Source organism: Heloderma suspectum, chromosome 5, assembly GCF_057233095.1.
Source record: "Heloderma suspectum isolate Gila_16-S chromosome 5, 16-S_ref, whole genome shotgun sequence".
NCBI classification, from domain to species: Eukaryota; Metazoa; Chordata; class Lepidosauria; order Squamata; family Helodermatidae; genus Heloderma; species Heloderma suspectum.
In genome coordinates this window covers 117,095,725-117,112,312 of record NC_139462.1, presented here as the reverse complement: position 1 = coordinate 117,112,312, position 16,588 = coordinate 117,095,725, and the positions used below count along the sequence as shown (strand labels likewise).

At 41.4% G+C, this 16,588-nt stretch overlaps 1 protein-coding gene across 19 annotated transcripts in view; it reads right to left on the bottom strand.

The window, feature by feature from the left end:
• PROM1 (prominin 1) overlaps positions 1-16,588 on the bottom strand; it is a 123,035-nt gene that overhangs the window by 28,284 nt on the left and 78,163 nt on the right. For all 19 annotated transcript variants that reach the window (XM_084857071.1, XM_084857081.1, XM_084857069.1 and 16 more), the window contains 4 exons: positions 13,796-13,955; positions 10,318-10,470; positions 8,935-9,058; positions 4,753-4,856 (listed from right to left, as the gene is read on the bottom strand). In XM_084857071.1, coding sequence (XP_084713197.1) covers positions 4,753-4,856; positions 8,935-9,058; positions 10,318-10,470; positions 13,796-13,955 — 541 coding nt within the window. The remainder of the gene's footprint in view (positions 1-4,752; positions 4,857-8,934; positions 9,059-10,317; positions 10,471-13,795; positions 13,956-16,588) is intronic.

Here is a 16,588-nt window from a genome sequence, read left to right as displayed (position 1 = left end):
CTTAGTCACTCTTTAGATTCTGGTTAGTAATGACTACTAACACCGCCAAGATATTTATGTAGCAGAGTTTGGATGTTTAATGAACCAGGAGTTAAATCCTCGAATAAAACCCCCCCTACCAAATAGTCGGTGGGGCTGACAAGAAGTGACACGAACTCTTGGAATCTTTGAAGGACCTGTCATCACGCAATCTGTATAGCAATGAAAGCTGCCTTCCACCTTGAGTCGAATATTATGAAAAAGAAACTTCAAGGATGGGTCTTCCTAATAGCTGATACTCAAGCCATTATTTAGTTTATGCTTGAGGGTGAGACTAATCAAGCTTAATGTCTCACAATAAGGAAAGACAACTGAAACCAACAGCATCCAGTTAAAATAAATGTCGTTATATCATTTCAACCTGAATCTTACACAATACTTAGCCTTGAACCTCTAGTGGATTACTGTAATGGGTAATAATTCTATATTTCCAATTTTCACTTTCAAAAAGGAAAAATAATTTCAAGAGATGCCCTTTCCTTCTAGTAATGAATGGCATTTTGTGTTTGAGAACTGTCACTTTCTCTGAGGCTCCTCAAAAAGGCACCTCCATTGACATTTTGAAATATGTAAATCTGAATATAATCAGTTAGCTTAATAACATGACAGGTAAATCAATTACAATTTGATTTTTATATAGCCAGTGGAGAGTCCTAAAAACATGAACTAGCCTAAGCTCCAATTATTCCAGTTCACTTTCTCATTAAAGATGAAAGCTGCAACCCTGAACAAAATTGGATTGCCGAAATCAGTGGGGATTTAAGCAGTTGGACCACACACAATATTACAAATCAAATAAATCTAACCCCTGTGAAATGCTTTTGTGTATCTTTCCAGGTATTCAAGGGGGTAAATCCCCTTGCTTAGTAAGATGTATCTTCATGCCCCTTTTAGTTTACACAGCACTGCTTGGACACCATCCTTGTACACAGCATTCTAGTTTTGTGCTTGCATGCCATGATATCATATGCAGACACACCATAATTATAAATGGTCCAGGTTGATTGATTTCCATACTGCAAGTTCCCCCATGCCCACTAGTTAGGAATGACTGCATGTGAACAGTAGGGACACTCTTGGCCATGCCCAGAACTCATGAAGCTTCCCGCTGCAATTCTGGATAGTAGAAAGATTAACAGGATACATACAACTTATTGCAAAATACATAAACAGCATGAGGGTCTGAAAAAGCTCCATGAATCCTGCCTGCATCATGTGTGAGAGAGCGAGCAAGCATGTGTGCATGTACGTAAACACACACACACACACACACAGATGACTGCCTTCAACTCACTCAGAGCCAGCAACAAAACAACAATTCTAAGCAAACGGACAGGGTTTTGCTCCCAGTTGATCAGATCCAACTCCAGACGCTGCATTGCATTGGTTCTTGTTGTTGTTATTCAGTCGTTAAGTCATGTTCGACTCTTCATGACCCCATGGACCATAGCACGCCAGGCCTTCCTGTCCTCCGCTCTCTCCCGGAGTGTGCTCAAGTTCATATTCATTGCATCCGTGATGCTATCTAGCCATCTCATCCTCTGCCGTCCCCTTCTCCTTTTGCCTTCAATCTTTCCCAGCATCAGGGTCTTTTCCAGAGAGTTTTCTCTTCGCATTAGGTGGCCAAAATATTTGAGCTTTCGCTTCAGTATCTGTCCTTCCAATGAGCAGTCAGGGTTGATTTCCTTTAGGATGGACTGATTTGACCTCCTTGCAGTCCAGCGGACTTGTAAGAGTCTTCTCCAGCACCACAGTTCGAAAGCATGAATTCTTTGGCGCTCAGCCTTCCTTATAGTCCAGCTCTCACAGCCATACATTACTACTGGGAAAACCATAGCTTTGATTATGCGGACCTTTGTCAGCAAGGTGATGTCTCTGCTTCTTACTATGCTGTCTAGGTTTGCCATAGCTTTCCTCCCAAGGAGCAAGCATCTTTTAATTTCATGGCTACAGTCACCGTCTGCGGTGATCTTGAAGCCCAAGAAAATGACATCTCTCACTGCTTCCATTTCTTCCCCTTCTATATGCCAGGAAGTGATGGGGCCAGATGCCATGATCTGAGTTTTTTTAATGTTGAGTTTCAAACCAGCTTTTACACTCTCCACTTTCACCCTCAACAAGAGGCTCTTTAGATCCTCTTCGCTTTCTGCCATTAGGGTGGTATTGTCTGCATATCTGAGGTTGTTGAGAATTCTCCTGGCGATCTTAATTCCGACCTGTGATTCATCCAACCCGGCATTTCTCATGATGTACTCTGCATATAAGTTAAATAAGCAAGGCGACAATATGCAGCCTTGTCGTACTCCTTTCCCAATTTTGAACCAATCGGTTGTTCCATGTCTGGTTCTTACTGTTGCTTCTTGACCCTCGTACAGGTTTCTCAGGAGACAGGTAAGGTGGTCTGGTACTCCCATCTCTTTAAGAATTTGCCACAGTTTGTTGTGATCCACACAATCAAAGGCTCTAGCGTAGTCAATGAAGCAGAAATAGATGTTTTTCTGGAATTCTCTTGCTTTCTCCATGATCCAGCAAATGTTGGCGATTTGATCTCTAGTTCCTCTGCCTCTTCGGAACCCAGCTTGTACTTCCGGTAATTCTCGGTTCGCATACTGCTGAAGCCTAGCTTGTAGGATTTTGAGCATAACCTTGCTGGCATGTGAAATGAGCGCAATTGTGCAGTAGTTTGAACACTCTTTGGCGTTGCCCTTCTTTGGAATTGGAATGTAAACTGACCTTTTCCAGTCTTGTGGCCACTGTTGAGTGTTCCAAATGTGTTGGCATATTGAGTGCAGCACTTTAACAGCATCATCACTTAAGATTTTAAATAGCTCGGCTGGAATACTGTCATCTCCGCTAGCGTTGTTGTTAGTAATGCTTCCCAAGGCCCACTTGACTTCACTCTCTAGGATGTCCAGCTCAAGTTCAGTGACCGCACTATCATGGCTATCAGAGACATTAAGATCTTTCCTGTATAGTTCTTCTGTGTATTCTTTCCACCTCTTCTTAATCTCCTCTGCTTCTGTTAGGTCCCTGCCTTCTTTGTCCTTTATCATGCCTGTCTTTCTACAAAACATTCCCTTGAGATCTCTGATTTTCTTGAAAAGATCTCTAGTCTTTCCCATTCTGTTGTTTTCCTCGATTTCTTTGCACTGTTCTTTTAAGAAGGCCTTCTTGTCTCTCCTTGCTATTCTCTGGAACTCTGCATTCAGTTGGATATATCTTCCCCTTTCTCCCTTGCTTTTCACTTCCCTTCTTTCCTCAGCTACTTGTAAAGCCTCATCAGACAGCCACTTTGCTTTCTTGCATTTCTTTTTCTTTGGGATGGATTGAGTTGCTGCCCCCTGAACAATGCTACGGACCTCCGTCCATAGTTCCTCAGGCACTCTGTCTATCAGGTCTAATCCCTGAAATCTATTCCTCACCTCCGCTGTATATTCATAAGGGATACGATTTAGGTCATACCTGAATGGTTTCGTGGTTTTCCCTACGTTCTTCAATTTAAGCCGAAATTTTGCAACAAGAAGCTCATGATCTGAGCCACAGTCAGCTCCAGGTCTTGTTTTTACTGACTGTACAGAGCTTCTCCATCTTTGGCTGCAAAGAACATAATCAATCTGCTTTCGATATTGACCATCTGGTGATGTCCATGTGTAGAGTCGCCTCTTGTGCTGTTGGAAAAGAGTGTTTGCTATGATCAGTGTGTTCTCTTGCAAAACTCTATTAGCCTTTGTCCTGCTTCATTTTGTACACCAAGGCCATGCTTGCCTGTTATCCCGGTGATTTCTTGACTTCCTACTTTAGCATTCCAATCCCCTATGATGAAAAGGACATCTTTTTTTGGTGTTAGTTCTAGAAGGTGTTGTAGGTCTTCATAGAACCGATCAACCTCAGCTTCTCCGGCCTCAGTGGTTGGGTCATAGACTTGAATTACTGTGATGTTGAATGGTTTGCCTTGGATTTGTACTGAGATCATTCTATCGTTTTTGAGATTGTACTCCAGTACTGCTTTTCCCACCCTTTTGTTGACTATGAGTGCTACTCCATTTCTTCTAAGGGATTCTTGCCCGCAGTAGTAGATACCTGAATTAAATTTGCCCATGCTTGTCCATTTTAGTTTGCTGATTCCCAAGATGTCGATGTTCAATCTTGCCATCTCATGTTCGACCACCTCCAGCTTACCTTGATTCATTCATCTTACATTCCAGGTTCCTAAACAATATTGTTCTTTACAGCATCGGACTTTCTTTTTACCACCAGGCACATCCACAGCTGAGTGTCCTTTCGGCTTTGGCCCAGCCGCTTCACTCTCTCTGGTGCTACTTGGAAATACCCTCTACTCTTCCCCAGTAGTATATTGGACACCTTCCGACCTGAGGGGCTCACCTTTGGGCGTCATATCTTTTAGCCTTGTGATACATTCCATGGGGCTTTCTTGGCAAGAATACTGGAGTGGGTTGCCATTTCCTTCTCCAGCGGACCACATTTTGTCAGAACTCTCCGCCATGACCTGTCCGTCTTGGGTGGCCCTGCACAGCATAGCTTATGGCTTCACTGAGTTACGCAAGCCCCTTCGCCACAACACGGCAGTGATCCATGAAGGGGGCATTGGTTCTTAGCTTTCAGTTAATTGAAAGAATATTTAGAGCAATGGAAAATTCCAAGTAGGACATAACTGCAATATCTTACATCAGAATTCGCTGAAGAGTTAGCTACCTGTAAACCTTTTCAAATGTCAAGTCAATATTTGGATTTTTTAAAATGATGCCAGAAAGATAATGTTTCCAGTGGCGATTCAGCAAGTAGGGAGTGTCCAAAACCTAGAACACAAAAAAAAAAATCAAGGCTTTCTTTCCACATTTCAGTTCTGGGAGCTTCAATTACACATATAAAGTCTAAGTATCAGTGAATCTAGATTGGTTTCAAGAAAAATCATGGACCACAAAATTCTGTAGGATGACTCCAATCTACCCATGCCTTGAAATTTGGTATGGACTTAGAATTTTTCTACACCAGGCATTTATTGTGCACTTGACTTTCCCCAATCACTGTTGTTTATGGGTTCTTCAGACAACATTGTGACCCTTCAGTTTCGTTTCTGTTTGTAAACAGCACTTTCTGCGAGTTTTTTTAGAGCAAGGAAAAAGGGGCATTATTTTTGACGGCAAAAGAAAGTGCAATTTTCTCTTGTGTATTTGTGCTATTCCACTGTACCACAGTGCCACTCAGTGGTTATGTAACAGAAAAGCAGGAAACAATCCTCATATAGTTCTTGGTTCTCAATTCTGCAACAAAACCAAAAGTCGATGCAGCAGATTAGCAGCCTCATGCAGAAAAGCCCTTAAACCAGGGGTCCCCAACCTTTTTGGACCCATGGGCACATTTGGGAATTTGAGACCATGCTGTAGGCATCACCACAAAATGCCTAATCAGTGGATTGCCACCTGTTGCATCTATAGATCTTAGGCTGCGTCTTATCCAGCAAAAACTTGTGTTTTGTGTCTATTGAACACTGTAATGTCTCCTTAATAAGGGATTGCCTAATTCAGTGAATTGCTGGCAGTGCAATACAGCTAATGCTTCTTTTAAGCATATGTTTTGGCAGTGTCCAGTAGCTGCTTCTTTTTGCGGGAAGGTTATTTCACAGAAAAATGTTGTACTGGAACACTCTTTAATATTCACTGATGTGCACAATCTTTTAAATGATTTACCTGCTTCATGGCAATTAACAAATGGTAAGCATAAAAGACTGATATGACAACATCGGAAGGATAAACACCTCCTGTAATGCAATGGATTGAGGACTTTACAACTCTTTCAATATTTAAACAGGTGGCATATGGATGTGACCTTCAAATGGATACTTATTTGGGTATCTGATCCATTTTTGTTGAAGCCTATATATAATTGCTAGAACACTTTATGCATTTCATATGTATTCACTGCTATGGATACAGACAACTTCATGTATGCATATTTAAAAAGAGGGGGACTTTTGTGGGTGCCTGTGGGCACCACATTGGGGAGCCCCTCACAGGCGTCACTGGAGGTGTGTTGGGGATCCCTGCCTTAAACCAATCCTGTGTCCAGCTTGATCACTTCAGACTTCTACCTTTTATAAATTACTAACATGTGTGGTTACAACAGCAGCCAAAGATGGAGAAGCTCCATACAGTCAGTAAAAACAAGACCTGGAGCTGACTGTGGCTCAGACCATGAGCTGCTTCTTGCAAAATTTCGGCTTAAATTGAAGAACATCGGGAAAACCACTAAACCTTTCAGGTATGACCTAAATCATATCCCTGATGAATATACAGTGGAGGTGAGGAATAGATTTCAGGGATTAGACCTGATAGACAGAGTGCCTGAGGAACTATGGACGGAGGTCCGTAACATTGTTCAGGAGGCAGCAAAGAAATCCATCCCAAAGAAAAAGAAATGCAAGAAAGCAAAGTGGCTGTCTGATGAGGCTTTACAAGTAGCTGAGGAAAGAAGGGAAGCGAAAAGCAAGGGAGAAAGGGGAAGATATACCCAACTGAATGCAGAGTTCCAGAGAATAGCAAGGAGAGACAAGAAGGCCTTCTTAAATGAACAATGCAAAGAAATCGAGGAAAACAACAGAATGGGAAAGACTACAGATCTCTTCAAGAAAATTGGAGATCTCAAGGGAACGTTTTGTGCAAAGACGGGCATGATAAAGGACAAAGAAGGCAGGGACCTAACAGAAGCAGATGAGATTAAGAAGAGGTGGCAAGAATACACAGAAGAACTATACAGGAAAGATCTGAATGTCCCTGATAGCCATGATAGTGCGGTCACTGAACTTGAGCCGGACATCCTCGAGAGTGAAGTCAAGTGGGCCTTAGGAAGCATTACTAACAACAAAGCTAGCGGAGATGACAGTATTCCAGCCGAGCTATTTAAAATCCTAAAAGATTATGCTGTTAAAGTGCTGCATTCAATATGCCAACAAATCTGGAACACTCAGCAATGGCCACAAGACTGGAAAAGGTCAGTTTACATTCCAATTCCAAAGAAGGGCAACGCCAAAGAGTGTTCAAACTACCGCACCATTGCGCTCATTTCACATGCCAGCAAGGTGATGCTCAAAATCCTACAAGCTAGGCTTCAGCAGTATGCGAACCGAGAACTACCGGAAGTACAAGCTGGGTTTCGAAGAGGCAGAGGAACTAGAGATCAAATCGCCAACATTCGCTGCATCATGGAGAAAGCAAGAGAATTCCAGAAAAACGTCTATTTCTGCTTCATTGACTACGCTAAAGCCTTTGATTGTGTGGATCACAACAAACTGTGGCAAATTCTGAAAGTGATGGGAGTACCAGACCACCTTACCTGTCTCCTGAGAAACCTGTACGAGGGTCAAGAAGCAACAGTAAGAACCAGACATGGAACAACCGATTGCTTCAAAATTGGGAAAGGAGTACGACAAGGCTGCATATTGTCACCCTGCTTATTTAACTTATATGCAGAGTACATCATGAGAAATGCTGGGTTGGATGAATCAGAGGTCGGAATTAAGATTGCCGGGAGAATTATCAACAACCTCCGATATGCAGACGATACCACCCTAATGGCAGAAAGCGAAGAGGATCTCAAGAGCCTCTAGTTGAGGGTGAAAGAGGAGAGTGCAAAAGCTGGTTTGAAACTCAACATTAAAAAAACTAAGATCATGGCATCTGGCCCCATCACTTCCTGGCATATAGAAGGGGAAGAAATGGAAGCAGTGACAGATTTTACTTTCTTGGGCTCCAAGATCACCGCAGACGGTGACTGTAGCCATGAAATTAAAAGACGCTTGCTCCTTGGGAGGAAAGCTATGGCCATCCTAGACAGCATAGTAAGAAGCAGAGACATCACCTTGCCGACAAAGGTCCGTCTAATCAAAGCTATGGTTTTCCCAGTAGTAATGTATGGCTGTGAGAGCTGGACTATAAGGAAGGCTGAGCGCCAAAGAATTGATGCTTTCGAACTGTGGTGCTGGAGAAGACTCTTACGAGTCCCCTGGACTGCAAGGAGGTCAAATCAGTCCATCCTAAAGGAAATCAACCCTGACTGCTCATTGGAAGGACAGATAATGAAGCTGAAGCTCCAATATTTTGGCCACCTAATGCGAAGAGAAAACTCCCTGGAAAAGACCCTGATGCTGGGAAAGACTGAAGGCAAAAGGAGAAGGGGACGGCAGAGGATGAGATGGCTAGACAGCATCACGGATGCAATGAATATGAACTTGAGCACACTCTGGGAGAGAGCGCAGGACAGGAAGGCCTGGCGTGCTATGGTCCATGGGGTCACGAAGAGTCGGAAACGACTGAACGACTGAACAACAACAACAACAAACATGTGTGGCAGATAATACAGACCTACGCTGGTACTGCTGTGTTATCTTAAAAGATTTTATGAATGAGACTGAGCTGGAACTGATATTGAATTATTACTGAGGGTAAGATATGCACTGAGGTTAACTGGGGTGGGGGAAATTAGTTATATAGGAAGCTGCCTTATTGGAATAAGGCAGACTATTTGAACAGAGCTGATGTAGTGTAGCGGCTACGAGACTGAGCTTGGAATCAAGAAGTCCCCAGTTCAGATTTCACCTCTACTAGAAACAAGTGACTTTTTTCTCAATTCCATTCCCCCACCTGCAATATGGGAAGGGGGAGGATGATAAAATAATAAAACAACAATTACTACCATATGAGCTTTCTGTAAGAACAGCAAGGTAATATATGTTAAGTGATTTAAGCATGAAAAACCACATAAATGCAAAGTGTAGGCAAACTCTGGAATGATGCTGTAAGGCATAAAGCTGATCTTAATATTTGGAGGGAGGTGTATGTTTTTGTGATCACTTAATGCCCCTGAATTGGAGGACCTTACCTTGAATAAAGTCTTATCTTCAAACGGCTCACAGATGAGCTTCTCCACATTTCCACCTGTAATGAAAGTGGCCACTACTATCAGCATCATAGTCCAGGAAAAGAGGAAACTGAATCCAACTCCACTGGGAAAAAAAGAAAGAAAAAAAATACAGAGAATGAGTTAAGAGCCACTTGAAACAGAGTAACTATAATCCACTTACTGAAATATAAAAGCCAAACCAAACGATTTTAAGCAAAAGAAACGTAAGTAATTTCCTATCCAAAACAGTTATTTTATTAGCCCACAGGTAGAAATACGTGCATGTGTGTTGCTTATATAAACCGGCACATCAAATTCCAGTTTGCAGAAGAGCTTGGAGTTCAAACAACAACTGAGGTGAGACTGAGCGAAAATAGGAAGGCAAAAAGCACAGTACCAGGACAAGGTAATAATACTCCCCTGCAATACGAGTGGGTATGAATGGCATTTTGTCCTTTCCAGTGGAGAAGACAGCTTTAATATTTTGTTCACAAATGATGTTCTTCTGCCTATCCAAGAGGTGGGGAAAACATTAAAATATTTTCTGAGGAATTGTTAAAAAAAAGTTCTCCCTTTTCCTCCTCTTCTGGGACCTCAGATCAATTTTGAAACAAGTTTGGTTTTTAGAGTGTACAATGCAGGGCACCTTTTGTACTGTAATAGCATTACCTTTTTAAAGTTTACAATTCCCAAGTGGGCTTAAAAACAGTTGCTTGTTAGCAAAGATGGTTTCATCACAGCAACATTTTTTACTATTCCTCTCTCTCCTACAGAAATTAGCCAGATCAGCTTTTTAAATGAAGCCACTACACAGTTCTTTTTAATTATGTTTCCTACCCTTTGCGATGCAGCTAAAAACGCTTTCATACGCTGTGTGTTAGCAAACCTAGATTTATCACCAAATGTAAATTCGGCAGCAGCCAATTCCAGCTCTGTGACAAGACTACATGTACAATGCAAGTATCCGCAAACATATGTTGGTCACATTGATGTGTTACATTTTGAGGTGTACATACATCTTAGGTTCATACCAGAACAATGCCATGTGTGACATGTGAGCATATTCCTATCTTCCCCAGTGTATGTACCATCACTCTCTGTCAATCATAGATCTTTTGCAGAAGGCTCATGTTTTAATATCAAAATGATGATAGCTACTCTATTTGCTTAAAACATCATATTCCCCACCCCACCCCCATTTGATGCCCTGCCTGAGGAAGAATTCTATGGCACAAGCCTTACTTGGACCCAAGAAGGGTTTTTTTTGTTTTTTTTTAAATCCTATTTAGGATTAGTCTCCCAGATTTATTCTTCAATGCAGCCCTCTTAATTGGGTGAAATTCTGAAGAAATAAGAACTCACGCCATCAGGAAATTTCCTCCAGTGTTTGAGATGCAGCCTCGTGTCGTTGGAGTGGCATTTTTGTCATAGCCACAGGTGCCACATAACAGTCCCAGATAGTAAAATACAAGGATCAATATCACCATGCAGCAGAGAATTAAGCAACCCAGCCACCTAAGCAAATAAATAAGAAGATAGTTACAAAATTAAAATGTATGGCATGGTGCAAGTTAACACTGAGATCAAAGAGGAGAAAACCTACAAAGTGGAAAGCAGTTGATGCCCAGATGAGATTTTGAAAAAAGGCATGCAAAAATTAAATGATTAAAAATTGATGTTTTCAATCTGTCACTGATCTCACTGATTTTAATAATACCATAAACACTGAACCTGCCCTATCCCACCACAGATTCCACCAGACCCAACTTCACATCAACAAGTGTAAGAGTGTGTGTGTGCGCGCGTGTGTGTGTGTGTGTGTGTGTGACAGAGAGAGAGAGAGAGAGAGAGAGAGAGAGCGCACGCTTAGGAAGAGAGAGGGAACTGTATGGCTAAACGAATATCAAAGTCAAAGGCTGCAATGCAATTTCTCCGAGTCCTACTAAGAAATTCTAGGATTATTTTCTAGTTCTGGTCATGTTTATCTGAGATTTCACAATAATTTTATGAGATTTCTTATTTTATCTCTAAGTACAGCATGACAATACCTTATCATTGGAGCCAGTGTTGCAAAACTCTATGTTTAGTCACCAAAACAGCTTTAGAGATCCATTCTGCATTTATATTTTGTGAGGGCCTATATGGCAGGAATATCCCCTAAATTGAGATGGCTGAAAGACTGCATCATTCAACCAAAATGTATATCAACAGAACCAGGTAACTTGGCTGTTCTACTTCATGCCAGAATCTTGCAACCTGGGGGCAAAGCCAAGACGTACCATCTCAGCGTGTGGTGTGTTTTACTTTTAGGATCCATCGTTTGTTATAGATCCCGATTTGGAAGATTATGACAGAGTGTTGGGGCAACTGAAACATTTTTGCTGTATTAATCTTATTGATTTTGGTGTCGATGACCATTGTACAGGAGGTGTGCAACAGATTGTCTCATTATAGATTATATTTGTGGTGGTTCAGAGGAATAAAGGAGTCATCAGGACCAAAACATGATTTAATGTGGTACTGGAGCTGGATGTACTGCCAAAACGGTTCTATGGGGAAAATTGTATTGTTGTTGGCTAAGTGTTTCTAAAATATTCATCTACAGTTGATTGGCTGGTTTAAATTTATTGACTCCTTTATTTGCCCATTTCTTCCAAAGCCAATTTTTACATGAGGAGTCTTGCATAAAGTCAATTCTTCATGGGATAACAGTTCAGAGGACAAGGATGTGCCCAGTGATTTCCATGCTTTACTGGTTACACTTATGGTAGAGTTAAAGGTTTGTGATAGACTGAGATTAGTCAAATTTCTGGAAAATATTGAAGTGAGGGCATTTGGGGGGAATTAGTGGGGCTGTTGGCGGCCACAGCCACAATTTGATAGGAGGAAGAATTAGTACATTGCTCTCACTTCATTTTCTACTGACCCCTTGCCATCATGATTCAGGATAAAAAAGACCAACATCACTCTCCCTCACACACACATATATCAGGGGTTTTGGTCAGTCTGTATAGACTTTAATGGCCAAAGAGCAGGAGAGAGAAAATAGGGCTCCTGGATGAAGAACTCAGAGATGTTTGCCCTGCATGGGCGGCAAGTCTCACTGGAAGTCCTGAATATGGCTGGAGGACTGATGCTAGTTCTACAGGAGTATTTGTTCATCAGTAACATTTATACACTGCTGTTATTTGCTAAAAAGCCATCAAGGTGGTAAAAAAACCAAAACCTTAACTTCAGAAAAAGAACATTTAAAACCATAAAGCACTAAAACAACTACATAACTTAAAAGTTATTCCATTTTGTCCTCCCAACCACCCTGTGACACTGAGGGACTGGCACATGCTCAAGACCTCCATGGATGAGACAATCTGAACCCAAAAAGGTTTAACATAGTGGTAATCAGGACACCCACAAAACGAATTACACAACCACACATGCACAGAAGCAGGCCCTCCTCCTTCTCTTTTCACTACATGTATTCCTTCATTCCTCCTTTTCATACCATTTTTTTCTTTCTTTAAGGCCCTCTATAGACACACAGCAGTATGAGATGCTAGAATCAGGGCTCGTCCAAACCATTCTGCTGCCGGAGGCAGACAAACAAATGGTTCCCACACAGCTGACCCCCAAGTCAAGGTATATATTACCCAAGGCTGCTCTCCATTTCCCAAGCAGTAAATATACAATAATAATAAATTAAATAGCTAACAATTTGATACCCTTTCTTGACACCGCAGATCAACAGCCTGACTCGACTAATGGTAGGGCTGGCCCTGGAATGGACTGCACCACTTGACACTGCAGGTGGACTATCATATTTTTTAATGTTCCCCTATGTAAACTGCCTTCAGTCAGAAAATCAGCACAGCAGGTAAAATGCTAGGCTAGAACATCTCTCTCTGATGTGTTAGTTTACTATTTAAGGTAGCTTCTAACATGGAGCAAAATTCAAAAGAAGTCTATCCTGTATGCGGAAGTGGGACAGTCCATTCTATCACCTCATCCTTCTGTATACGTTGCACTGTATAAGACTAACATTATATATGCTGCACTGTATAAGCCTTCTGTATAAGTCTAAGATTAGCCAATCCAGGTTTGTAAACAGCCACTTCCCTGGTCATCTGTGAGGCAGGGAAGCTCAACAGAAGTTGGTCCTTGTTTTCTTTTGGGCCACAGATGGTTAACATGGGTATATGTGGGTTAATAAAAATGTGCAGGCCACTTGCATGACTGAGCAAAGAGGCCATGTTCACATATCCCATTTCCTCCAGAATAAATTTCACCAGATTTTACTCTCCCAACTAACTGCTTCATTTCTGTTTTATGGTTGGTTTCTAGTTAAACTGCTTCCAGTCTGCACCAGTTTGCTATTACCTGAACCCTGAAATAGATCCAAAATGTTATGGCTACAATTGTAGCACATGCTTAGAGCCATGCTAATGCCCCCAGTTGAGCTGCAGCCTCTATTCTAATAGATACTTTCACCACTAGGTACATGGGGTGCTTCTTGACAAAGGGCTCCTTGTGCTACCAATCAGAAGGCACCGGGCAGCTATTCTGTCTTTTTCTCCTTAACAGATTTTCTGTGGTAACAAAAAAAGACAGAATAAGGAGTGGGAAAATACAGGAGGGTGATAGGTAGAAAACACTGTCGTCCAGGCCCCCTATAAAATTCTGTGATGGCATGGTAATGGCATGATAAAAGCCTTGTCTGGAAGCACCCATGTTCACCTGTTTATGCCAGAAGTAACAGTTTTACTAGTGTTAATCTTCAGTGCGGCACTGTATTCTACTTGCAGAATGGCCTTTTTGCCTCAGTATCAAAACGGTACACACATACCTGTAGAAATCATACTGTTCCACTAATGGAAAATAATCTTGAACGTACGCCTCACTCTGAGTAAGATATATAGTGAAGTCTGCTAGTATCTTCTGGATGGGAAGCACTTTAGTAAAGGCTGTGATATTTGAACCAACACCTTCCAGTACATTTTTTATATCTGAAAGAAATGGCCGTGTTTATATGACTTATATTGCACAGGATAAAATGATTTACAGCATGCTAACAAAACAGCTTGTTGGACTGCAACTCTATGTAGCAGAATAAAGCATGAAGAGAAGCATGGAGCTGGAAAAAGCAAGCCACAAATACAATTTCAATGTAAGATGGCATTTTAATGCACACACTCACACACACAAATGGAGCGCTTAAATTAAAAGTTTGTACATGTTGAGGAAGCCGGAGTTTTCTACTTCTGTTTGCTCATTTTAATGAAACTATGGCCTAGTTCTCCCCTAGGTGGTAAAGCTGTGTCTGGGCTATTCAGACTACAGGGTGAAGCTCACATGATTAAACGTTTCACTCTCTCCACATGTATAAATCTTTTCTGTGTGGGAGCACACAATCTTGTGAGACTCCACCTACAGTGTGAAGTGGTACAGCCCAGACACAGATTTGCCACTTCAGTAGGAACCGGACCAAAGACATTTTTTCCCCTGCTAGGAAGCTCAGTACCTATAATCACACGGCTAAAACCTTGGGATCAGATTCACTGTGAAATGTTTCACCTCCTACTTTTTAGGAAGTACTTCTATCTTGGTTCAGATCTTGGATACACATACAACCCTCACCCCACTGAGAATGTGGCATGAACTGACTTGTACCATGTTTATCTCAAGGCGTTCTTTCTCTAATGGACTATCCAATAATAAAAAGACAGTTAATCTGTTCAAACATGGTATAGCACAGTTTATTCAGTCCTTTCTCCACACAGCGTCAGGTCAGGGTGCAAGAGAGCCCAAGACCCATTGCGGGTTGAGATCTCTACCTGAAAATAACAAGAAATCAAGGCCCACAGAATGGGCACTGCACAAGCCCCACTGGAGACAACAGAAACTATTTAGTTTTGCTCCTTTTAAATTCCTTTTAAATTTCACTGGAGTCTGCACAAGAGACGTTTCTGATTTCTACTTAAACACCAGTAGCAAAGACGTTAAGAGCTATCTAATGCTGCTTTGTAGGAAAAACACGAACATGCAAAAGGAATACGGTATCTCCTGTTAAAGTTTTCTGTGATGGGAAGAATGAGAAATCATGACTCTCGATATGCATTAAAAGACGTTTCAAATTTTAAAACCCAACAATATTTTAACACATGCCAAAAGAAATGGAATACTGGGTTTCCCCATTTCTGTGTTCTGCTAAAACTCTAATTTAGAGTCCCTACAGGAAATATAAGAGGGGGTTCCCCCTCTCATCAAATGCTTTGCATCTCTTTCCACCAAGATAACCTGTCATACTCTCTGTATCTGGGAAATAACATTCAAGTATTTGGGATTGCTCTCACTTTTTTTTTTAATACTCCGCACTGAAGTAGCTATAAGCACGGGGCACAATTCAGACCAATGGTGAAGACAGACATATTTAAACAGAAGTGCAGCAAGTCCTTCACCTGCAGCAGGAGCCCAGCTTCCCAATGTAAAATGGCAGACCAACACCAGTTAATCAAACAATACTGAGTCAACTGTCAGTCCTCAGGTAGACTGCCTGCTGTTCTTAAAAAATGCCACATATATATTTATTTATTAAATGTTCATTCATCACCTTTAATTAAAAAAAACAAAAAAACAATTTCAGTTGGCAACTGCTCTGAGGATGGAGTTACATCAACACTATCCATAGCTGGCTTACTCCTGTTTAAATCAATCATTCTAAAAATGCCACAGAATGTACATTTCTGGAGCTTGCTGTCAGAAAGGAGAATTTGAACTGAATAAGGCGAGGCCACTTCCAAACCGGCCACATTGCTTTACATGTGATCTGTCTACATAGTATGTCTGTCTTCATGCAGAGCTGGATACTCTTAAGTCCCACTGATCTCAATGTGTGCTTAATTCTCTCAATGAAAACAGTAAGGCTTCAATGGGTTTAATGTTGTCCTGTAGTCAGTTTCTGAGGCAAGAAGATAATAAAAGCTTAATGCATATTAATTGTTAACTGAGAAATAAATGATTTCTCATTTATTTCTCAACCCCCTGCTCAATGCAGGAATCCAAGTCAGAGCATCCAAGACGAGGCTGGACAGCCATCTGTCAGGGATGCTCTGACCTGGATTCCTGCATTGAGCAGGGGGTTGGGCTCGATGGCCTTGTAGGCCGCTTCCAACCCTACTATTCTATAATTCTATGATTCTGTGATTTTCTATCAAACACATCCCAGGTTGAAAAATTAAGACATTTTGAGAAAGCTTTGGGGGTTTTTTTAATGAGTCACACAGTATTCCATATGTTTATATACACAATGTGTATTGTTTTTTCACAAACTTACAAGGTACGGCTGCTTATATTGGTAGAACAGGTCCATAAAGCAAGAATAAAAATTAAAATAGGTTAATAAACATTTTCTCACTCCAAATACACCAACTCATGTCCATCTGACAACAGCCAGAGGGTTAGCTTGTTTCATAGTGATCAAGGACTTAGTTCTGAACTGCTTAGGTGTCATCAAAAACAAATTATGGGCAGTATCCTATTTGGCACTGGTGGTAATGTATTTTACATTCCACTAGCTTCAGCAACCTCTAGTGCAATGCTAATAGCGTTTGCTGGTGCAATGGGTGTTCGAGGGAAACCT